Source organism: Botryllus schlosseri, chromosome 12 (assembly GCF_051294905.1).
Source record: "Botryllus schlosseri isolate E-star chromosome 12, Bs_hap1, whole genome shotgun sequence".
In the NCBI taxonomy this organism is placed as follows: domain Eukaryota; kingdom Metazoa; phylum Chordata; class Ascidiacea; order Stolidobranchia; family Styelidae; genus Botryllus; species Botryllus schlosseri.
Genome location: NC_137247.1, coordinates 5041675 through 5067341, shown reverse-complemented (window position 1 = coordinate 5067341; position 25667 = coordinate 5041675). Strand labels below are relative to the sequence as shown.

At 40.5% G+C, this 25667-nt stretch overlaps 3 protein-coding genes across 3 annotated transcripts; 2 read left to right on the top strand and 1 right to left on the bottom strand.

The window, feature by feature from the left end:
* Nucleotides 1-211: 211 nt before the first annotated feature.
* On the bottom strand, nt 212-9883 carry LOC145451747 (TGF-beta-activated kinase 1 and MAP3K7-binding protein 3-like). The gene is made up of 6 exons (XM_080329984.1): nt 8943-9883; nt 6855-7075; nt 5644-5798; nt 5480-5573; nt 3896-4092; nt 212-2108 (listed from the first exon to the last, which is right to left on the bottom strand). The coding sequence occupies exons 1-6, from the start codon at nt 9617-9619 to the stop codon at nt 2070-2072; spliced, it is 1383 nt and encodes a 460-aa protein (XP_080186110.1). The 5' UTR covers nt 9620-9883; the 3' UTR covers nt 212-2069.
* Nucleotides 9884-9971: 88 nt separating this feature from the next.
* Nucleotides 9972-11664, top strand: LOC145451748 (uncharacterized). The gene is made up of 3 exons (XM_080329985.1): nt 9972-10391; nt 11078-11276; nt 11372-11664. Exons 1-3 carry the CDS (start codon nt 10222-10224, stop codon nt 11627-11629), a joined length of 627 nt encoding a protein of 208 aa, XP_080186111.1. The 5' UTR covers nt 9972-10221; the 3' UTR covers nt 11630-11664.
* A 7455-nt stretch (nt 11665-19119) lies between these two features.
* On the top strand, nt 19120-23560 carry LOC145452290 (dnaJ homolog subfamily B member 1-like). The gene is made up of 3 exons (XM_080330500.1): nt 19120-20735; nt 21727-21879; nt 22560-23560. The coding sequence occupies exons 1-3, from the start codon at nt 20154-20156 to the stop codon at nt 22785-22787; spliced, it is 963 nt and encodes a 320-aa protein (XP_080186626.1). The 5' UTR covers nt 19120-20153; the 3' UTR covers nt 22788-23560.
* Nucleotides 23561-25667: the final 2107 nt, after the last annotated feature.

Below are 25667 nucleotides of genomic sequence, written 5' to 3'. Positions count from 1 at the left end.
TATTTTTGGTGAAACTGTTCTCTGCTCCTTCCATATTAATATCGGCCTATGATATCGGTATCGGCCAATAAAAATCAATATCGGTCGACCTCTAAATCCAAGTTAGAAAAGCTGAACATTAGTTGCCCTGAGTCCCTGACATCTCCGAACCCCTGCTCTCGCTCGACACACCTTCGAACGCAACAGATCCAAAACGACTCCACACACCGCGAAAGGTCAGTCAGTTTTATATTTTATAAAATATTTAGAAAAAATGCATTCGAGTAAATACTGTTTTTACTGTACAGCGCATCAGGATAACGACAGAGCCGTAACCTCAAAATAGCAGTATTACATATTAGCAAAAGCATCGGATAATATCACTCGCCACCGGCAAGCCTGTGCATAAACTACAGCGCTACGACCGAATAGGAAGCACCAACGAGAAAGATACAGACGCCTGTTGATTACGTAAGAAATCATCACCGGATAAAGCGGAATCGGAATGGAACTTTGAAAAACACGATCACGGCAAGGTCGCTATACAAACCTGGAATAGTTATCAATAAACGGCCGATCGGTAGGGATTGGTCCAAGGTTCAAAGATGGATGGTGAACTAACGCTCAAATATATCACGTTACTAGACACGGCGATACTAGATCGGGTTCATACGGGCTCGTTTTGATCATTCACCAATAGCTACCGCAAATGAATGCTACTCGGCTCAAATAATTGCATTCAATACTATTAGAATCATCGTACCTAGCCCTAGTGATTGTACAGCAGTTTCTATCTAACGCACAGCGGATGATGTCACGAGCTTTCGAGTGCCCACCTTGTATTGACCACGAAAAGATCAAAAGATCAGAAAATCACATCAGCATTTAGCTCTGTCAACTTAAGTATATTCCGATATTCAAACTTAAACTCTTGTTTCGTGCAAAGCAAAGAAAATATAGTGTCTGTTGGACAGTTTCAGGAACATATTTGGTTTTGGAACTGAATCAATGACAAAAATGCGAACTATTCTATTCCGACCACTTGAACTAGTGCTCTGTCTGCGAGCGCGTACCGTGAAAATCCCGTTATACAGACGGGGGTCATATCCGCACCAGCTGAATAAGGGATGATAATCTTATACCTGTTATTGCTTTACTTAGCAATAATGTCAAGTCGCCCGCCAGCGTCAAACAACAAACACTCGCATGCAACAGTGCATAACACTGAAACAGTCAGCGAATTGTGAGGCTCAGATTACAGACCGCGTATCAATGGTCCGCGGGTAGAACAACGGAAGCAAAATATACCTTCTTCTAACATGATAACCATTCTGATAACGAATTGCGGAGTCATCGTGACAACGCAATCATAAACCGGCCGGGAATAAGCATTCTAGATCTCGAAATACGGGCGCTGAGACTTGCGCAAATTATCATCCTAGTTAGTTGGCGGTCAACTAACTATTAGTTCGAGTAGTTCGAGTTCGAGTTGCACATTAAAAAATGGGTACAGAACAAGTGGAATATACTTTCGTCGCTTGGCGTGAATTGTGATGTCAGTGTTTTGTTGTGAGATTCCGCTACTAACAGTGGCGTAGCCAGTGGGTGGATTTAGCCGATTAAGGGGTTGCTCCAGAATTGAATCTAAGTTACCTGCTATAGTTCTAGCTGCGAGTTTTGAAAAGTGAGTAGCTCTAGTTCTAGTTGCGCATTTTGAAAATCCAGCAGTTTGCAAACTTCTGTGGGTGTAGCAAAGCTAAGGCACCTAACAATCACGGCGTGCGTTTGAAACAAGGAAGACATAACCGATACAATTTGGTTTGGGCAGGTAGTCTGATAGCGGTGAGCCTGCAAAAGTGACCGTGCAGTGCTAATCGGACGCCGGCTTCAAATATAAATGCGTCTTAGTTCTACACATAATCCGAAGAATACCACAGGAACAGTCTCGCGAACAAACGATATCCTCAACAAATTTTGTAGGAACTTGAGGGTTTTCTTGATCCCGCCAATTCTCCGTGGAAACACGACGCCTTTTCAAACTCTGAAACGCCCGGTATCCGCCATTGCAAGCATCGAGTTTTGAGTAAGTTTCACGACACCGCTGGCCTGTGTCTTCTGTAATCGCACATCTAAAATAGAAAGCCACACACGGCTCAATTACGTGTGTGAAACGCGCCAGATTTTGAGAATTTAGGGGTTGTAATGACTTGAGTCGCGAATTTTTGGTGACTCAACTTGTCTCGAGTCTATTTTCAAATGTGCAAAATGACTAGACTTGAGTCAATTATTGTATTGACTCAACTTGTACTCGAGTCATTGTGCATTACTCGAACCAAGTCATACGACTCTAGAGCAGGACGGCCAAGACAGACATTACATTGTAACTTCCAAGAATAGTAAAGTTACCACATTATTGGTAGTTAGCCTGTCAGTCTTGATACTTGAAAAATAGGACCAGAAACTGTTAAGATTGACGAAAATTACTATCTTAAGAATGCCAGTCATTTTTTTTCACCAGAGCAGAGTTGAAAAAATTGGGTTGAACCGGATTGCACTGACAACTGAACAGTGAACATAATGAATTGGACGCTAGTCAAAACACTATGACTTAAACCCGACCCTCCACTAGCTGACTTGGACTTGACTCGGTAGCTAATTGAAAATGACTCGACTCGAGTCAAAACTGTAAACGTGAAATAGACTTGTGACTCGGAACCCCGTGACTTGGTTACAACCCTGGAATTTAGGATGAGACACGTGCAAATGTTTAAAATAAGGCATGGAGAAAAAGGCTCATGCAACTCAAAAGCGTTCTCACTACGCCAATAGCTAATAAATATGCATGTATTATAACAATGATCAATTATGGTTTGCAGATAAGGTAAGGAAAATTGTTGCTTAATATTTGGCTAGCACATTGTCCGGACTTTGGCTTGCGCCGAAACATTACTTCCCGGAGTTTGAAGAGCTTCTTAGAGGTTCAAAACTATAATATACCATTAGATTAGAACTAAAATTACACAACAAAAGCATTTCACAAATTAGACTAGAATTAGATTGCTTGCATTTCGCTCGATTAGATTAGAACTAAAATTACAGAAGAGAAACATTTCACAAATTGGACTAGAATTGGATTGCTGCCATTTCGCTCGATTAGATTAGAACTAAAATTACACAACAAAAGCATTTCACAAATTAGACTAGAATTAGATTACTTGCATTTCGCTCGATTAGATTAGAACTAAAATTACAGAAGAGAAACATTTCACAAATTAAACTAGAATTAGATCACTGGCATTTCATTCGATTAGATTGGAATTAAAATTACAGCACAGGCACATTTCACAAATTGGACTAGAATTATATTACTGGCATTTCGCTCGATTAGATTAGAACTAAAATTACACAAAACATTTCACAAATTAGATTAAAATTAGATTACTGGCATTTCGCTTGATTAGATTAGAACTAAAATTACACAACAAAAGCATTTCACAAATTAGACTAGAATTAGATTACTTGCATTTCGCTCGATTAGATTAGAACTAAAATACAGAAGAGAAACATTTCACAAATTAAACTAGAATTAGATCACTGGCATTTCATTCGATTAGATTGGAATTGAAATTACAGCACAGGCACATTTCACAAATTAGACTAGAATTATATTACTGGCATTTCGCTCGATTAGATTATATCTAAAATTACACAAAACATTTCACAAATTAGATTAAAATTAGATTACTGGCATTTCGCTTGATTAGATTAGAACTAAAAGTACCGGTACACAAAACATTTCACAAATTAGATTAGAATTGGATTATTGGCATTTCGCTCGATTAGATTAGAATTAAAATTAGAGCGTAGATACATTTCACAAAATTCCACTCGACCGCGACCATGAAACTTCTCTCACCTCGCACTTGTCCAGGGCGCTGTGATTAAGAAAAGTGCAATATTTGCAAGACCACTTGGAGTCCTCCTCTTCCACGGGCGGCTCGGGAGGCGGCGGCAACGGCGGCGAGGGCAACGGGTCGGAGTGGCCCGGTTTGATTTTTCCCTTTCCTTTCTTAATGATGGAGTCGTGGAAGTTGGTCTCCATCGAATTGTGGCCTGAATGAAATATATAGAAAATTGAGAACGGTAAAGTCGTAGCGCTGTGGTTCTCGGCCGGGGTGCGATCGGACTGCTCGGCGGCAGAGTAGGACAACTAACGAATCTTCAGCTTCTCCAAATTAGATTACAATTAGATTTATAGCTACACATTGTTTTCCAAGTTAGATTAGAATTAGAAATGCAGCTACACAGGTTTTTCCAAATTCGACTGGAATTAGAATTATAGCTACACAATTTTGGCCAAGTAAAATTAGAATTACCGAATTCGCGAAAACTTTGGTAGTAACTCAAGCTCAGTTCATATCGAATCAGAAATCGTTCTCATTACGCATGAGAATGACATTTGTCTGTACACTACGGCTGTTAAAAAAAAAAAATTCTCCTGAATCTTGCTAGCTAGGTGATTAAATCGTTAAGTTGCCCTAAAGAAAGGACACACACCAAATTTGAAAATTGTGAATTTACCAAAAAAGCAAAAGAAATTTTTTTTTTAATTTTTCTGTCAACCACATGAAATTGTTGTGCTGTCTTCAAAAACGATGCAAAACAAATTTGACTCAATTCCAAACCGTAGAAGCGTAGTTATTTGAGTTTTTCTTAGATAATTCTGGGATTATCCTTGATCGCTGGATAACCACCTAGCCTGCAAGATTCAGGAAAAAAGTTTTTTTTGAACAGCCCTACTGTACACCAAGCTTTCGCACTACAATGTTCTCCTGGTCGCGTGTCACTTTTCAAATTTCATAGAGGCCGCAAGCATGCGATATCGATGACGAAATAGGCCACACTGTTTGGCGACCCTGTTCATAAAACTTTATGTCAGTGCAACATTGTGCTCTCTGACATGGGCGATGGGCATAGTTACCACAAAAGAAGTAGGTAATATCTTGTTGAAGAAGTATAAATACAACAAGAAATATCATGATCATCAACTTCATTTTGTTTTGACCAATGAGCTGCTCACGATACCTGACAAAGCTTAGTTATTAGCAGAAAGACTATATTCTCCTAAAATTTGATCTTGTGGGGGAAACTCCAAGCCGTTTGTTTCTCTACGTTTCGGTCTTGGCAGTGTCTGGGCTATTGTACGTCCAGCCGATATGCCCATTCATATCAGTGGATTCTCTCTTGATGTTGCCCATCACCGAAGCCATTTCAGTTTGTGGGGAATAGGGATGGATATGCACAGGCGAATAGCTTATTTTGAAATAACAAACCGGGATAAATTTCAGAATTTCATAATGCTTTGCGTAGCATTCTTCCGAAATCTCAAATCACAATACGACCTCACGGGCCACGTGTTGGTGACCCCTGCTTTAGACGTTTAGAATATAGAAATCAGTTGCGCACACACAAAGAGAAGAACAAAGACATGTCGCCTCACCACTACTCGAGACAACTTCAACCTCCTTTATCATGCAATTGCATTCTATTTCCAGCTGACGATTTTTATCGCGAAGTTTCCTGATGTCGTCCGGCTGAAACGACAAAAACAGACGCAATCACGCACACGCGCATCGTACAAAACGAAGACCGTCGCAATATTACCGTGGGCATGCATTTCGAAATTTCGTCGTTACGCTGCTCGCAAGATTCCCTTTCTTTGACCGCTACCGTCGCATTCAGAGATTCTAAAAGCTTCTTCTTTGCCTCCAGTTCTTTCTGTAGTCTTTGCATACGGTCTTGCTGATGTTGTAAAAGTGCTGAAGAGTGAAGACAACGTATTTAGGTATACCGTATACCAGGGTTGTAATGACTCAAGTCCGACTCGAGTCACGATTTTCTGATGACTCGACTGGACTCGAGTCATTTTCTAAACATACGGAAATGATACGACTGGACTTGAGTCATTGCGCGTGACTCGAACCAAGTCATATGACTCGAAACTCAGACGGCCAAGACCGACATTTCATTGTGATTTCGACGAATAGTAAAGTAAACCCGCTGTTGTCTATTGGTACTGGTCTTTGAAAATGCAACCAGAAACTGCTAAAAGCAGAGGAAAATTAGTATATTATGAATGCGAACCATTCGATATCACCAAACAGAGTTATAAAAGGTGGGCTTAACAACACTTTAACTGGAAACCGAGCAGTCAACAGTCAACACAATGACTTGGACTCAGACTCGAGTCATAATATCATTACTCGGACTCAACCCTCTGCTCGCTGACTTGGACTCGGTGGTGAATAGAAAATGACTTGACTCAAGTCAAAACTATGAAAGTGAGATTGACTTGTGACTCGGGTGACAATACTGTGGGTTGATTGCGGCTCCACGGCTATGACATTCCCATTAGCGTGCGTAGTAGGGGTGTTCAAAAATGAGTTTCTTCCTCAAATTGTACTGGCTACTTGATAAAATTGTTAGGTTACCTAATTGAAGCCTGCACACCAAATTTGGTTTAATTCCAACCAGTAGCCGGGGTTAGAAAAATGAATAAAAAAATTCCCCCTATAAAATTGTTCGCTTGTCTGTAGAAACGATGCTCACCAAAATTAGCTCGATTCCCACCACTGGAAGCGGAGTTATTGCCGTCAAAAAATTTTGGATTTGAATAAAATAGTATTTACGGTGACGAATTATTTGATTATTGATTATAGTTGTGCCCACCGTAAATACTATTTTATTCAAATCCAAATTTTTCGACATCAGTAACTCAGCTTCCAGTGGTTGGAATTGAGCCAATCATTGTAGTGCTGCAATCAATCTGAAGTTTCAATTATAATAGAATAACTCTCTATCCGCCAGTTGCTTACCTTTGGTATATTCTTGATCATCAGGTTTTTTGTTTGATAAGGTCATAATCACGTTGGGGCTAGGATTGAATGAAGTCGGTATTGTCACAACAGGCAGGACCGGATGACTCGGGATCTCTGGAAGTATGCTCGTGATAAAATTGTCGTGTGTGCTTCTTCTAGGCATGGTCGGCTGAATGGACGTTGATCTTCGAGGGATACTTGGACTAGCACTCTGCGCCCTACAAAATAACAAATTAGTAAACCAGTAGGCCCCATTCAAACAAAGGTCTCATTAGATAACACAATATCTCAAAAGTTAAGTCTAACAGATCATCACGACACGTATTAATGATTTCAAAGGAATAACATATGAAGAAAATAAATATTGAAACTCCTGAAAATTCGAATTTCAACACAACATTTGAGATATTCACCCTAGTACATCCTATTGCATAAGTTATTTTGCGAAACCTGACCTCATCCTAATGGTGGTGTTGAATATTTTGTTGTTGTATTGTGATTCTATAAACTTTATTGTTGGCCTAACCTTGGGTGGTATATTAGCATGTCATTATAAAGTAGTAGTACATTATTTGACAAAGTATCTTCCTTGGAAGAAGAATAGAATGCATTCACTCTGGCGCAGAAGCTTGATACTGCACTGTAACAACCGACTTAACACTTTGACTATTGCAAGCAATAGGCTTAACTGACTAACGAAGTCAGGATGAATTCTTTTCTGTTCTTTTTTGAAAAGCCTACATCAATTATTAACTTTACATAATTACAAAGCCATTAAATGATTTTAGGGTTAGACAGAGCGTGTTTATTTTCAGTGACAGAGGGTAGTGATCAGGCTGGCGAGAAATGATCAAATGAGCATTCAATAACTCTGATTTCAATGTTAATGAAGCACAACACATTTCACTTCATAAGATTCCCACTGTTCTACAAACATTTGGGAAAGCATACATGTAGGACTATCATTGCTATGGAAATTACTGTGATTTGGATTTATAAACTGAATTACGCAAATAACTTGAAGTCGAGCAATACAAAATCAAGTGTTACTAGAATTAGCTGTCCAAGAAACAACATTTTTGTATTACATTATTGTTAAATGTAGAATCAAAGCTATACTTTTCCGCATGTGAAATGCATTCCTTCAAAATAATTTGTTCAGCTGCAGCACCTCAAAATAGCCATTACTGTACTCAATTGTAACTGGCAATACCACCTACAGAAGCTATAACTAAATAAGAGCTGACCGAGTGTGCTTTTATACACACACTTCTATCAGGTAGGAAACTATCTTAGAATTTTAACCACACAAACAAAGGTCAGAAATATCCCACACAGTTCTATCGAATGATACTGAATACCATCACATTACATAAGGCGGCAATACCTGAAACAGCAGAGTGCTGATGAATCCTACAAGTACATTATAGTAATATTGTATTGAAACTCAATCATAACGTTTTGAACAAGCAAAATATACCACTATTGCCATACTGTATTCAACAGTGGAATCCATTAAATCGTCCTTAGTGACTGATATATATACTAGAAAGCAATCGAGAGAAATTAGCGCCATTACCTAATAAAATCAATTCTGCAAGCCTAATCAATAGGTCAACAAGTCATTCATCAATTAACGAGGAAGGGGAATTTTTCAATCCAGTATCATGAAAAATTTGTAGCAATAGGCTATATTTAGGAAAGGTGGTTCTATACAGAACACAAGCCTATTTCACTTCAGATCACTAAATCTAACTTTGCATTTTGATGATTTTGTAGTATTGAATATACATCACATCCATCAACTCACATACAGTATTGGTTATTTCTATGCTAGTTAAAGATATTTAGCTAAACTGCAGCAAATCGTCTGTTTGCAGAAAGAAAAATTTGCATGATCGCTCAACACTCTGTTTCACGAGACTCAGATAGCCTATATGAATTGTGCATCAATTAATCTGTTATTTAAACAGTATAACAAATTTAAATACCTATACCAGACACCTGAATTGAGAATATCCTACACAAAATTTTGTACCACGAGATTAAATATTGGTCTTAATGATAAGTTATCGATTTTCTTACCTAGGGTCGATATGATTTCCAGGCATCGAGCTTCTTCTGTTAGTTTTTGGAGACGGATATCCAAAGTTAGGTCCCGCTGGATTTTTCACCGTTATAAACGCCTTGTACGAATTGTCTGGAAGCCGCGGCGAGTGGGACATTTGCCCATCAGCTGCACCATTATACGGACGATTTGTTCGTGCCTGACCATTTGCTATACCTCGTTGATATGGGGGAGGCCTGGGTGCTTCTACCCCAACAAACCCACTTTGTTCATGGTCATTGGTAGCTTGGGGATGACGTGGTGATGGGGAATTAGTGCGACGATGCGTGGGTGGAGTTGGAATAATGTGAGGTGATTTTGAACCAGTTGTCGGTTTAAATGCATCAACTTCAATGGCAGTGTTCTCCTCATGGCCAGCATTTTCCTCGGCTGTTCCGTACGGCCTTGAGCTCCAGTCGAGCGTAAATGAGCCAGGCTGAACAGGTGCTGATTGAGGTGGAACAGGCAGCTGTCCTATTTTGGATTTTTGCGCCTCGCGTATCATCACAACGTCCGGTTCGCTTTTTCTATGTATGTGTCCTTGCCGTTGAGTTGACGGCGTTTGATTGTTGGTTGGCGTTACGGACAATGCTTTGGTCCAGTCTATCATGGAGTTGACATGAGTATCGATAATTTTCCATTTATCTTCCGCCATTTCTCAAACAGTGCCGTTAACCATTTGCTGAATCAGCGATAATATCACTTTCCAAATCGTAAAGTTCTTATGTGAGAGGAATATAATGTCCGTGGAGTAGCGTCACGCACAGAGGCTCTGCTTGCAGAAAATCTGCACGGTAATGGCTAGGAAAACCCGCATAATAAAGGATGCCAAATCAATTACGCTCAAAATTAAATCCTCTGATCTCGATCGTAACTGCTCCTTTCCTTTCACTATCTACAGTTTTTCATCGACTCTTTTGTGACAGCTACCGGTGTAATTATAATTCCTACACGGCTCGGTGGTCTTGATTCGCAGGGTTCTGAAACAAACCAGGGACACTCAAGCCCCGAACTACTGCTATCTCCGGCTAAGCAAATTTGCGTGATCTCAATGCGCAGATGCATTGTGGGTGCTCGGTTAATCGATTTAGTACAGGGGCTTATGGAAAAGCGGTCAGTGATTGAATATATTTGATTCGTGTTGGTTCTGTAGTATTGTATGCGTATAGAGCTTTGAATGACTAATTATTCTAACATTCAGGATTTGTTTCAGCCCAATATCTCGTGTCAGTATATTGATATTCTGTGTAATTCGACATGTCGAAGATAGTACGTTCATCAGGTGGTAGTGGTAGCCTTTGCTGTGCCTATGGGTGTAGTAAAAGGCGGAAGAAGATATCCAGTGAGTCGTATGGGAGAAGTAATAGTAACGGCAGTAGTGATGAAGAGTCGATGGTAAAGCGTCGATACCCCAGAAATTTTCACCGGTAAGTGAATAACAGAATAAGCATAGCAGCCAGACATGCCCAGATCAGTCACAGTTGTAATGAACAGGTCATGGTAAAGTGACAGCAGAACATTTCGTTGCAGCTATATGAATGAAATGACCAGACCAGACTACCAGCAGAAATCCGTGTCACCATATCCTCTATGTAATGTTCATCATCAATATCTGTAATAATCTGTAATAATGTCCATCTCACTCTTCGTATTTTGTCCATGATCGAGTACAAGCAGTTCGGCCAATAATCAGTTTAGTATTCAATTCTTGCTTATGCTATGTAGGCAAGAGTAGGAATACAAGGAAAAGATTCAATTAATGGCCTAGATGGGTTTTCATCAGCATAGTTAAAACAGGATATCTTTTTCAGATGCTAAACAAATACTGTGGAATTTGCAAATTCCATAGTCGAGTTCATCTTTATTCCTTATAGCTTTGTGCGAAACTGTCAATTTATTTATTCAAATATATTTTTCAAGGTTTACATTTGAACTGCTTTAGCTTTAGAAGGCTGCGTCAATCTTGAATACAATAGCCTATGGAGTGAAAAGTGGCAGATGTATAATTTTATCAGACAAGTTATTTTATGTCCCTTCTGCTTTTATCATAGCTCATAACAAAGAATTGACTATTTAGTGTGCTTTGCTTCATACAATGCTCCATATAATGCAGCTTTCCTACTAATGAATCGCTGAAAGGAAGATGGTTAGAAAGCATGAAAACAAAAAACTGGGTCCCATCAAGATCGTCAGTTATCTGCTCCGATCATTTTCCGGAAAGTGCCATTTACCATGTGGGCCAGTTGATACGTTTGAGGGAGAATGTGGTGCCAACGAGATTTCTGAACTTTCCTAAATATATGAGGTCAAAGGTACAGTAGACATTTATATATTTACTTCTAAAGTTAAGTTTATATAAGTATACCCTTACTCTAGCCTCTGTTGATGTGAAATTCGTGAATTTCAGGCTTCCAACAAACGGCAAGCAAGACCAGCAACACTTCAAGATAAGAAACGTTATTGTAAAGCACAAACTGGTGAAGCAGTTCTCCACGACCGCAGTTACTGTGCACGTGCCTCTCCTCAAAAGCTGATTCAACAGCAACGCCGTAGAGTGGTACAAATTAAAAAGGGGTTGCATGCTGCCAAAATGAGGACATGCCGCCTGAGAAAAAAAGTGAAAACTCTGGATGAGGTCATTGCATCTCTGAAAAAAAAAATTTGATCAGCGATTTGTGCGGAGAAGTAATGCCACAAAAATTCAGTCGTCTACCAAGTGAGCTGTTGCAGCGCATGAAGCTACAAGTTGGTAGAAGAGGAGTCAAATACTCTGAAGAACTGCAATATTTTTGCAATGACGCTGCAGTATTATTCTGCAAAGGCATACAATTTTGTGCGTCAAAATTTTCAACTCGCTCTTCCCCATCCGAATGTGATAAGACGCTGGTATGGAAAACTTCCCGCTGAGCCTGGCTTTACTGGTATTGCGTTTTCTGCTATCAGAGGAAAAGTAGAGGCATCAACAGCTCCTGTAATATGTTCCATAATGATGGATGAAATGTCGATCCGCAAACAGGTTTTTTGGGATGGAAGAAGATATCGAGGATATGTAGACATGGGTACTGACTGCGAGGACGATGATTCTTTGCCACTGGCAAGAGATGTATTAGTTTTTATGGCTGTTTGCGTCAATTCATCCTGGAAGATTCCGCTTGGATTCTTTTTCAAGAATGGTTTGACAGGATCGGAACGAGCAAATTTGGTTGAAATTTGCATGAACAAGCTTAACGAAACCGGTGCAACTGTTGCTTCATTGACATGCGACGGGCTTTCCTGCCACTCCACTTGGCTTTCCGCATTGCGGGCAGACATATCGTCCAGGAACATTGAGTCTAGTTTTCCTGGTCCATATTTACCCAATCATCAAATCCAAGTAATTTTAGTCCTAGTCAAATGCTCAAACTCATCAGAAACCGCCTAGCAGAATGGGTACTTTGCTAGACGGGAGTGGTCAGCAAATTTGGTCTTTTAAATTGCAACTTCGATCAGAATTGGTTCGTTTATTGTACCTCGTTCGCAGATATTAAGCCCTAACTTATCCCACATTTTACTTTCAGATCACCCTCAATTATGTCGAGGGTGACGTCAAGTCAATAACAATTAATTAATATATTTCTGTTTTTATTTTTTATGTTACTTATTTTAATAGAAAAATCATTCATAACCTTGCGTTTCTCATGACTGAAGCTAGTGTTTCTGAAAACGAAAGTTCGGGTACTAGACAGTACAGCGCGGTATTTCGTGTGATCGAAAGCCAGGTTGTAATGTATCGTCTTGTAGGGAAGAAAGGGATCACGTAGGCAGCAACTGCGTGATCCCAGAAATGGTTGATCCGAAAATGCACCAGGTAGGAATGCTTCATCTAGCAGGCAACGAAAGGTGGGTGGGTGTAGATTTTGTAGATTACCTCAGGTCGTTGCGTTACCTTGCTATCTTTTCATCGATGATTGATCTGATCAAATCAATAACGATAATAAACTCCGAGTGCAGATTGTTGTAACCAACATTGCGTCAATTTCAGTGAGTACTAGGCAATTCTACCCCGATCTAAATACGGACTCATGCATTCATCTTGTATCTCTCATTTAATGATATAAATATATTATTTCTCTCATTTGATCACCTCTGCAGAAATCGCTAACCCATATTGCTACACATAACTCACATATCCTCACTTTCACTTTCTACAATTTATTTCGACTACTTTGACACAATGAATAAGTAGAATAACAATTAGATCGTATAACTTTGATTGTAGCTGTGCCTTTGTCATGTCACATGATGCTGAATTTTCCTCCGCCAGTGGTATTCATAGCCACCACGTAGCTGGCAGCGATAGCATTCATTCATTCATCAGCGCCATTGTAGTAAGAAGATTTTGTATCGAGGCCAGGTTGATTCTGAGGCAGTCTCCGGTAATAACTTGAAGCTGGTGGTCATAGCCATATATGCTTTTACTACCTATAGATACAGTACCTGGGAAATAACAACAAAACTGACAATATCCATTGCAATCATTTGATAGCTTGGTAATTATTTATACTTGAGATGTGCCTGTTTGCTGGTTTTCAAGATTTGTAAGAATAGTAAATTACAGTGTGTGCTTGCAACAACAATTCGAGGACGCAGTACATGAAACTGAAGCTATAATGAGTATAAAGACAACATCAGCAAGCTCCCTCAGGATTAATGGCATCATATCCAAATCAAATTGCCATACACAGTACCTGAAACTGTAGGGATAGAGAAGACAACATTATCAAGCTCCCTTAGGATTAACGGAATCATATCCAAATCGAATTATCAATGCCATGACAATTGACTTATCCCAGTAATTGTGAAAACAGCACTCAAGGCCAGCAGGAATTTTTGAGCAGAAGCATATGTTTATTTACCTGGATACAACGAGTTAAGCAATCTACATCAGGAAGATATTTGCAAATGAATACATACAATGACACATATATAACCTTATCTTGTCCGAACCATCGAAATCGATATGTCCAGGCCAAAGAGTAATCAAAACAGTCACATCAACCAACCTTTTCTGCCTTGACTACCAGCTTAACGCGCAACCATCAACTTAACCCAAAGATGGCGGCCATTTGATCACGCAAATATCGCGAGTAACGCACTCCAGTGTTTATATAGCTCAGTGGGGACACTCAGGACAGGGATCATACCAGCGAGTTCTTTTGGATTTAACTAATAGGTAACGAGGAAATCATTGGGAAATTGACAAAAAATTGATCACAAGTACACGCGACATAATGCGATACACAATGTCATCATCATCATCATCATCATTGGTTTACTAGCAATTTTATCAGTTCAATCATAGTGTCCTATATGGTGTCGACACAAGCAAATCTCACGGTTCAATGAAATTGTATCACGTCACAATTTCCATTTGGCTACAGGCAATTTGACGGTTATCTTTGACCGGCTTGCCGAACAATAAATTTGATGAATCGGGTATCAATCAAAAGCTGACTCTGCACTGATTACGAAAATATAAATTTTATTCCACTCATGGCCCTGGAACCCCCACAATCAGCCCCAAATTATTCATTGTTGAGTAGATTGGCAGTGTGACGCAACAATGCTGTCTGGCGAAACGAGAGAGAAACTCAAGAGCAAGGATGCGGCCGAGCGGCGAGAGTGGGATCAGCTGACGTCGCGGCAATAGCTATGTGCAATCGCGTCGCAGAGAAACGCTGCGCTGTTGATACTTTTTCTATTTGCTTCGGTACAAGCGAGCACGCCTTATCAATTATCAGCCTTTCCTTGACTTTTAAGGGTAGAACTGGGTCCACAGAATGTATTAGGGCCCTACCAATTTTCGCGCAATATCCTTCAACTGATAGAGATATTTAGCTTACGTCTAAATTGTCTACATTGGATATGTCACATTATTATGATATCGATTGCCTTAGCCCGCTAGTTGCGTAGGGCTCCAGAGACGCGTGGCGCTGTTGATACTTTCTATAGGCGCTTCGCTAAAAGCGAGCACACATTACCAGCCTTTCCTTGATTTGTAAGGGTAGAACTGGGTTCACAGAATGTATTTGGTCCCTACCAATTTTCGCGCAATATCCTTCAGCTGATAGAGATATGTAGGCTACGTCTAAGTAGTCTACATTGGATATGTCAGATTATTATGATATCGATTACCGTAGCCCGGTTGTTGCGTAGGGCTCCAGAGATGCGTGGCGCTGTTGATACTTTCTGTAGGCGCTTCGCTAAAAGCGAGCACACATTACCATCCTTTCCTTGATTTGTAAAGGTAGAACTGGATCCACAGAATGTATTTGGTCCCTACCAATTTTCGCGCAATATCCTTCAGCTGATAGAGATATGTAGGCTACGTCTAAGTAGTCTACATTGGATATGTCAGATTATTATGATATCGATTACCGTAGCCTGGTTGTTGCGTAGGGCTCCAGAGATGCGTGGCGCTGTTGATACTTTCTATAGGCGCTTCGCTAAAAGCGAGCACACATTACCAGCCTTTCCTTGATTTGTAAAGGTAGAACTGGGTCCACAGAATGTATTTGGGACCTACGAATTTTCCTGCAATATCCTTCAACTTATGGAGATCCTTCCGTCTTTGTATAGCTAGGTTAGTTATCTATAATTGCACATAGCTATTGCCGCGACGTCAGCTGATCCCACTCTCGCCGCTCGGCCGCATCCTTGCTCTTGAGTTTCTCTCTCGTTTCGCCAGACAGCATTGTTGCGTCACACTGCCAATCTACTCAACAATGAATAATTTGGGGCTGATTGTGGGGGTTCCAGGGCCATGAGTGGAATAAAATTTATATTTTCGTAATCAGTGCAGAGTTAGCTTTCGATTGATACCCGATTTATCAAATTTATTGCTCGGCAAGCCGGTCAAAAATAACCGTCAAATTGCCTGTAGCCAAATGGAAATTGTGACGTGATACAATTTCATTGAACCGTGAGATTTGCTTGTGTCGACACCATATAGGACACATTTACTTCGTTTCCATGCTCGGCCGATGGGCCTCTTTTCGAGAGACTCGCCCGACGAACGAGAGAATTTTGTTGCGCATTCACAGATTGCACACCCACGTCGGCCGACGAATGAAAGCTTCGGCTTAGCCCTTCGGCCATACTTGCGCTGTGTCCTCGACTAGCGAATTGGTATTCGCTACTTACAATACGCTTTTCGTATAAAATTAACTATGGCTGCACTCCGGACGGATCTTGGACGCGTTGAAAAACCCGGAATTTAATTATGATTGCAATGGAATGAAGTAGTACCGGTATTGCTACGAATTACCCGTAGGCTACCGAAATCTTCGCGATCTGATCACGTACGCTGCTGCCACAATTCGAGGGTTTGTGTTCTGGTGCATGGGTACAACACAAACTGTACATTTTCACCACAAACTAGGTGATCTTATTCACATTCCCCTTGTAAGCAAATCATCAACAGGACACTGGAAGTTCATGTGTGGATCATGACGACGAAACAGTAGTACCGGTAGACTACTGGACAAGTTATTATTCTGCGCTCGAAATTATTGGACCCCGATATCCCATAGAATATCTATATCCCCCACATACTAAGATATGCCTCCAATTTTCATCTTTTTTCCATTTTAGTTTATCTTCTGTTCATCATGACCATTTTACATGTTGGATGGATTTAGGCCTACGTGTTCAAGGTCAAAGCGTGTTGTTTGATTGAATGACCGCTACAAGTCATCTCGGCTCATTCCTCCCGAGTCATTTTATCGCAATCCTGTGATTATTATGAAATTATTACTTAGTAAGCAAGCCAAAAACGTTATCGAGAACGCTTCGCCCACCTAGTTCGGCAAAGTCACGGTCGGATTACGCCTAGTCATGGAAACACGGCCGACATGTACAACGCATGCGTCATGGCCTTTCGGCCGACCGTCGGCCGAGCATGGAAACGAAGTATATTACTTCGTTTCCATGCTCGGCCGATGGGCCCATTTTCGAGAGACTCGGCCGACGAACGAGAGAATTTTGTTGCGCATTTACAGTGATGCACACCCACGTCGGCCGACTCGTCGGCCATCTAGTAAATCCTTCGGCTTAGCCCTTCGGCCATGCATGCGCTGTGTCTTCGATTAGCTAATTGGTATTCGCTACTTACAATACACTTTTCGTATCAAATTAACCATGGCTGCACTCCGGACGGATCTTGGACGCCTTGAGAAACCAAGAATTATGATCGCAACGGAATTTAGTAGTACCGGTACTGCTACGAATTACCCGTAGGCTACCGAAATCTTCGCGATCTGATCACATACGCTGCTGCCACAATTCGAAGGTTTGCGTTCTATGGTGCATGGATACAATACAAACTATACCGCTTGACCACAAACTAGGTGAACTTATTCACATTCCCCTGGTAAGCAAATCATCGACAGGACACTGGACGTTCATGTCTGAATCACGACGACGAAACAGTAGTACCGGTGGACTACTGGAGAAGTTACTATTCTGTGCTCGAAATTATTGGACCACGATATCCCATATCTATATCGCCCACATACTAAGATATGCCACCAATTTTCATCTTTTATCCATCTTATTTTATCTTCTGTTAGTTTCAAGCAATTGGTTCATCGTGACCATTTTACATGTTGGATGCATTTCGCGTTCAAGGTCAAAGCGTGTTATTTGATTGAATGACCGCTACAAGTCTTTTCGGCTCATTCCTACCGAGTCATTTATCGCAATCTTCTGATTATTATGAAATTGTTAATTAGTAAGTAAGCCAAAAACGTCATCGCGATCGCTTCGCCCACCTAGTTCGGCCAAGTCACGGTTGGGTTACGTCTGCTCATGGAAACACGGCCGACATGTACAACGCATGCGTCATGGCCTTTCGGCCGACCGTCGGCCGAGCATGGAAACGAAGTATATGGTTCAATACACCACAAAAAATGCGATACAATGAAAAGACAGGAAGATGTCGAAGCGACTAGGAGTAGTCTATGGAATCTGACACCCACCTTGGCCTAGGCGATGTAAAGAGGAGGCATGCACACTGAATGAAAGTAAAGAAGATAGTATAAAAAAGAAAGCGACGACAAATAGGGCGGCATGTCATGGGAAGCGAGATCGATAGGTCAGTCGTGGTCCGGTAATCCGGTAATGTGATGTAATGAAGAGATGAGATAGATGAGAGGAAGTCGAAGTGCCCAAATACTTCGGTTCGGTTTATTAGCAAGTTTTTTTCGGTCCAATACACCACAAAATTGAGATACAATGAAAAGATAGGAAGGTGTCGAAACGACTTTGAGTAGTCTTTGGAATCATACATCCCCCTTGGCCTAGGCGAAGTTGAGAAGATGCATGCAAACTGAATGAAAAGTAAAGAATAGAATATATAAGGCAATAAGCGACAAAATGAGGTGGCATGTAGCTGATGGCGAGATCGCTATGTTTGGTCCTGGTCCGGTAATCCTGACGGCTTTACTAGTATACATTTAGAAAAAATTGCTTGTATTTCGACTTGAATGAGGACATGTTCCACGACTGTCGGATTTTAGTTCTAGTTCTTTCCATACTTTGTGAGTGCATTCTTTCGTCGGGTCTTTTTCTTGGCTTTTTACCGTCGTAAGAACGGTGAAGGCGGGGGAAGAGGAGCACAGATAGACCTCCGATGGGAATCGAACCGGAGCCGCTCCAGTAGTAGGCGCTTATCGTCACCACTGCGCTATTTCCATGCGCAATGACTCGAGTTTAAGTCTCAATGCACAGATTGACTCGAGTTGAGTCATTTCCGTATTTTGAGCATTTGACTCGAGTCAATTCGAGTCATCAGAAAATCGTGACTCGAGTCGAGTCATTACAACCTGTATCTTCGGACTTTTTATAAAGGCGCCGCAAGACCATCAGCGCATGAAAAGTGCAGTAAACAACACAATCACAAGAAATCGTCACCGACAATATAGTCGGGAGTAATTACAGAACATGGGTCGAGGGGGTATTTCACCACTCGAAGCTCAGTGTTTACATTACATTATCATTTTTCGATCCAACAGTACGCAAATGCGCATCATGTCCTTGTGTATATTTAGAGTTATGTTATGACGATGAACTACGCGGTAACGTAGTATTCTAGAATTTTCGCCCGGAGCTTTTGTTTCATTTGGATACCGCGGTACTGCAACTCTATTTATTCCTAACCCCGTGTGCTGATATTTAACTTTTGTAGTGTTGTTTACATCGAGTAAACTTTCCTCGGTTTACTGGAGTGTTGAGGACGTCCTAAGGAATTTCTGACCGCTTAGTCCTGTAGAAGAAGAGGCTCGCCGAACAAACGCATATTGCTGTAATATGAGATGATCTTCCATTGTAAACGAGTAAAGAGAGTTGTAAGCTATTCAAATTGTTTTGGTCGATGCGCTGGCCAGGAAATTTGTGGTATATTATTATTGTCTTCCTCTCCTCTCTACTTGAAATATTTTGTTGATAAAACAGAAATTGACTGCGGTATCGTACCTGTACCATCCTGTTCTGCTTAGTGCTCACCGTACTGGTGTTTAGATACGCTATTTATATCACCATATTATTGGTGTCTGTGTTGATCAAAAATGTTAGCACCTCTGAATTGAATTTGCCAGTCCAGCATTGATCAGGACTATAATATTATGTGGTTGGGCAAAAACGAGCAGGCCTGTAACTATTATGAGTGATACGATTACGAATCTAGTACTGGGCTTCAGATATCCGAGCATCACCAATTTTTAACTTGATAACAGTATGAACGTTGTGTAAAGTGCAAATATGTACCTTTTTTGCGACCACAAAGAATTTATCGCATAAATGGCCAGTTCTACATCACATTATAACGATAATTGATTGAAGCACGATGAATTTCTGATAACTTAAATTTTCCTACACAACCCAATCTAACCGCCCCTTCAGCCTAACCCAATCCCTGATGTTTCCAATCATCTCACACATTTTTGTTTAAGAGTTTGTGTTATAGGACAGTACTTGTGATTATATCCTAGTTTTGTGGTTTGCTTATCTACTCAAACTTGAATATTGTTCACTTTCTAATATTCATTTTTTGCAACAGCGTAATTTATTTAATAATTTGAAAATCTGAATCAAAACTGCATTACCGTCTATGTTAGGCAGATCGTCACATTTTTGTGACCTTCTGAGCAAAGATGGTAAAAGATTACTATGAGATTCTCAATATACCGCGGGACGCTGTGTGTGAGGACATTAAAAGAGCATACAAAAAAATGGCACTGAAATACCATCCCGATAAAAATCAATGTCCGGAGGCGGAAGAAAAATTCAAACTCGTGGCGGAAGCTTATGAAGTTCTGACGAATCCTCGTAAACGACGGATTTACGACACATACGTGGAGGAGGGTTTACGCAATGAAATGGGAGGATCTGGCGGTTGCTCGTTTACCTTCGACGCTCGTGAAACTTTCGAAACGTTTTTTTCCGATACCCCTTTCGATTTTGACAATATTTTCAAAGGATTTAACACGATGGACTCTGACTTTGATAAGATGTTCAAACGGAACGAGGAATTTTTCGAACGTCAGCAGCATCAAAAAAATGGACAGTTGCCGCAAGATCCGCCTGTGGTTCATGATTTAAAGGTGTCTCTGGAAGAGGTCTATCACGGTTGTGTGAAGAAACTGAAAATTACACGAAAAAGGTTCAATCCTTGTGGACGTACCATGAGATCGGAAGACAAAATATTAGATATCGAAATCAAAAAAGGATGGAAAGTAAGAAGCCTTCTTTGTATATGGGGTATTCCTAGAAAGTTAACACGATAACTTGACCAATGCCAGTATTGAGCTTTCCATTATTCGTGTGGTTTTTGCTTTGTAGATGCAATCTCCTAAATACGAATCTGGACTGAAACCAGGGTTGTAACCAAGCCACAAGTCAATCTCACTTATTTTGAACTCGCCACCAAGTCAAGTCTTTGTGCAGATCGTCGTGTCCGAGTTCAAGTCATTGTGTTCAGTTTAGAGTTCAATCATGTTAAACCCTGCTCGAGTGATATAGAATAGCTCGCATTCATAATAGCCTATCGTAATTTTCCTCAGTCCTGAGAGTTTCTGGCTCTATTTTCCGTGTATCAAGACTGATAGACAAAATACCAATATTGTGATCACTTTGCTATTCTTCGAAGATGAAATGTCTGTCTTGGCCGTCACAGTCTCGAGTCATATGATCTGGTTAGAGTCATGCACAATGACTCGCATTTGAAAAAAATGACTCGAGTCGAGTCATTACAATTTACAACCCTTATTGGAACCATCCTAAAGTGTACGATAGACTAAGTTGTCTAGTGACTATATGTTGTTGTGATAGGTTTTGTAAAATTCAGCACTATTGACAATCACTTTACAATTCAAGATTATGCCAGACCCGACTGGGTAAATGCTTTAAATCTATCGATTGTACCGTTTTGAAGTTTAAGACTTTGCAAAAATCTGGCAACTTGGTTTGCTTTAATCATAGACCTATTGTAATCATTGTGAATCTCAATACCGTGCCATGTTCTAGTTTTATGACAAATGTTTGCTGGAATCAATGAAACAGTCAACATGGGGTCCACAAAAAGTCTTTCAGAAATAGAAGGCCCAAGCACTTTCTTTGACATGCTACATGAATGAATTTTGCGTTCAGATTGCTTTTCTGATCATTTTGAAAGCATAATTTTTGTACAACTTAGTAGGATCTCTCCTCAAATAGAACCATTTTTAGGAAGGAACTCGTATCACATACCCGCAAGAGGGAGACGACAGCCCCGGACGATTACGCGCCGATATTATATTCACGATAAGAGATCTGCCGCATGGATTATTCAAGAGAGACGGCAGCGATATCATATATGTTAAAACCATAACTTTGAGAGAGGTATGTTCTCCAAGATTTGTTTCATGCAGTTGATAATGAATATGTTACTCTGATACACGGTTTAATTTGCATCCCAAGACGTGTTACTTGAAATTTCATGTGTTCAGTGAGGAAAGTTATTTAACCTTGCCTAACTCACCTTGTATCATGTCATTCAATTCAGTGCCGTGCGTAAGCTTTTGTTCAAGATCTCTCATTGACACCTTCTACCATACGGCATTACATTATCGCCCACTGAATAGGATAAAGTATAGTGCTTGCCTGACAAATTTGCCTTTGTACTTACGATGAGTGATGTTGCATTTTGTGATAGAATTGATTTTGAATATATATACTGAATTATACTGAAATAAACCCAAATTTTTTAAGAGCTTCTTGGCGGTACAGAACTTCAATATGCAATTAAATAATATACTAATATGGGTCATGGAATTATAGGCTACCCGAATATTCTCGGCCGACACTCGTCAGGAACTAGTAGAGAATGGGAAAGTACACTGTAGCCTATGTCAACAATCGGAAAGAACATTTCATATCAACAAACGCATTCCCGGCAGAAATAACATTGCTCTATTTTCTGGCTGATAGATTCACATAATTTTAAATTGGCCTACAATTAACTGAATTGAACCATCATCAACTGTATGATCAATCGCTGATGTATCTGTTCTTTCTTCCAGTCTCTTGTGGGGTGTACTGTGCAAGTGCCAACTCTTGAGGGACGCTTCATTCCCGTAAATTGCAGCGACGTCATAACGCCGACGACGGAGAGACGCATCCCGCAACACGGTCTGCCGATTCCGAGAAACGGAGATCAACGCGGGGACCTCGTCATTAAGTTTAATATTCGATTTCCCGAACGTTTGAACAACGGCCAAAAAGTCGCGTTAAACAATATACTGCCATGACGACTGCAGGCTCTCTGTTGCAAAATACCTCAGGAGTATTAATGCTTCCAGATAGGAAGTGGCTGATCACGTCACTTTAAGGGTGCATGGAAAATGTTATATCGGATTTCTCAAAGGCACTGTTGATGTCAGCTACATTTCACAGTAAATTGCAACGTTCCAACTCTGCGTTGAAATGACTGGAGAACGAAATCATAACGAAACCATCATCTCTTTTGTGGTCCGTTCGGTGATCTCGTGTGCCAAGCAGACTTGGGCAACTAGATAATTCTAGTTTTGTAATTTGACCGAAATGCCAGTAATCTAATTTGTGACACTCGGATTTTAATTCTAGTGTAATTTCTGGTTTTCCTGAAAATGCAACGGAAGAACTATAGTGCGAATCGACCCAAGTTTGCTGTACACAGTTTACAGACATTTGCCATTCGTGAATTCAGAAATTCTAATATTATTTGGAAAAAACTAGCTGTAATTCGAATGTAATTTAGATACCGTACGCTGAAAATTTTCTAGTTGTCCATGTCTGGTAGCAAGCGATGTGTGACGTGTCGGGCAGCTTCTAACATACCTATATTCTTATCACTTATTTTTCTACGCACTTCCATTGTATTCTATCCTATCATCGTGTCTCTCAAAGCGTACAGAATATGCTTGGTAAGCATTGCCTTGGGTGGCTTTTGCCTGTCTCATATTTTACTTCGTGCTTGGTTTTATCCTCGGACCATCTTATTGTACAATGTACATACTGCGATAAAGAAACTTTTATGCACTTACTCTTTTTTGTTGTTTTGGTTGCAGAGTATTGCCCAAAGAGACGTTTGTATTTAACAGGTTGTGTTGAATGAGACCCAGGCACTCATTGATGCGACTGTACCAGAGTAGAATTGATGAGCTTATCGGAGGTGCAGAACTTCAATGTACGATTGAATAGTATATTCATATTGAAATGAACCGGAATATTTCTCTACTAGTTGCTGACCACTACCCCTGGCGAGTGTCAGTCGTAAATATTCGGGTTCATTTCAACATGAATATAGATTGAGATCAGCGGCTAGACATATGATGCATCTCCACGAACAACAGCGCTAAGATATGGTCGTGACAAAGTGATGCTAGTATAATAGATTTTCATAAGACAATTGTTGCTGATTTTTTTCGTGGTCTATGGATGCCATCTATAGTAAACTGTATTGAGAAGATTAGTGTTAGGTCATGGTCATTACATTTCCTATATTTGCACTTGCATCCATGGATATTGGATAATTACCAGCGATATAGAGAAACCCAACACCTAGTCACGAGCAGACGCTGCTTTGGCTCGTGACGGGCTAAGGATTAGCACCAGCATTATGAAATCTTGTTTACCTGATATGCACGACGAGGCATCTGCATTTAGTCTTATTTGAGACACTGTACCATAACATGGAGAATATGCTCTTGAAGCGTATGTAACCTGGACTGTATGGGCTCGATGCTAGAGCGAGTGTTTAAACGATTGGATAGACTACCAACATTCAGCATTCAATTTTGCCGCAACCGTATCCACTCCAGTATTTAGTCACATTTGCAAGCTCTGCTGCATCATCATCATTTGAATCATCATCATTGGTTTATTAGCAATTTTATCAGTTCAATACACCACAAAAATGCGATACAATGAAAAGACAGGAAGATGTCGAAGCGACAAGGAGTAGTCTATGGAATCTGACACCCACCTTGGCCTAGGCGATGTAAAGAGGAGGCATGCACACTGAATGAAAGTAAAGAAAATAGTATAGAAGAAGAATGCGACAAGAAATAGGGCGGCATGTCATGGGAAGCGAGATCGATAGGTCAGTCGTGGTCCGGTAATCTTGAGGATGGACTGTATTTATTTAGTAGTAATTGCTTGTATTTCGACTTGAATGTGGACATGTCGACTGTCGGATGGCCGGCGGGATACTGTTCCACACATCAGGTCCGGCATATTTGATGGAGCGATGATCTTTTCGGTCGATCATATGATATTTGGACGACGTGGACGCGCGTGTGTTGTACTTGTGCGCTTTTGATTCAGAGGTAAAGAAGTCATTGAAATATTCGGGGCAACGACCGCAGTGGAACTGATACATAAACTTGGCGATTTCTAGTTTCCGCATATCTTCTATGTTTAGGACGCCGAATCTCTTCAGCAGCGACTTGCTGGATGGGCAACCAGGCCCCTTTGGGGCTCTAGCTGTTATATTATCCACTTTTACTTTTCATTTAGTATGCACTGTACAATGTACATTGTACATGCATCACCTAGGCCAGATGGGTGTCTGATTTCGGAGACTACTCCAAGTCGTTTCGACACCTCCCTATCTTTAGTTGTGTCTTAGTCTTGTGGTGTATTGAAATGATGAAAATTGTAGCGATAAATTGAATTGAATCACAATATTAAACTACAATGCGAGTCGCATGTTATTCACGTAATTTGCTGAAAATGCTGTTCAAGGAATGCATTCCACACTAAATAGGCTACTACCGGGGAGCCCAATGCAATGTGAACGTGTTTTGGCTAAACACTGCATGAAAGCTAGAGGCAGTGCTGAATTCACATGTGCAAAGAAAAATTGTTACATGCAAATTTCGTTAAAATAGATAACAAACGACCATCGTTAGTTCTCAGTAAAACATAACTTTTTAATCGGCAACCATGTTGAATAACTCGACCTTCGGCTTGTAAGCACCTCTTTCTCCAACATATTTGACGCCCAGAGGTGGTCATGCAGTAACGAAGTACTTCTACTTTTTGAAGTACTCAAGTAGTTTCCCGCTACTTGGATACTTACTCAAGTATATCTAAGTTCCCGCTACTTCTACTTCATAATATTTTGTGATCTTCTTACTTACTTACTT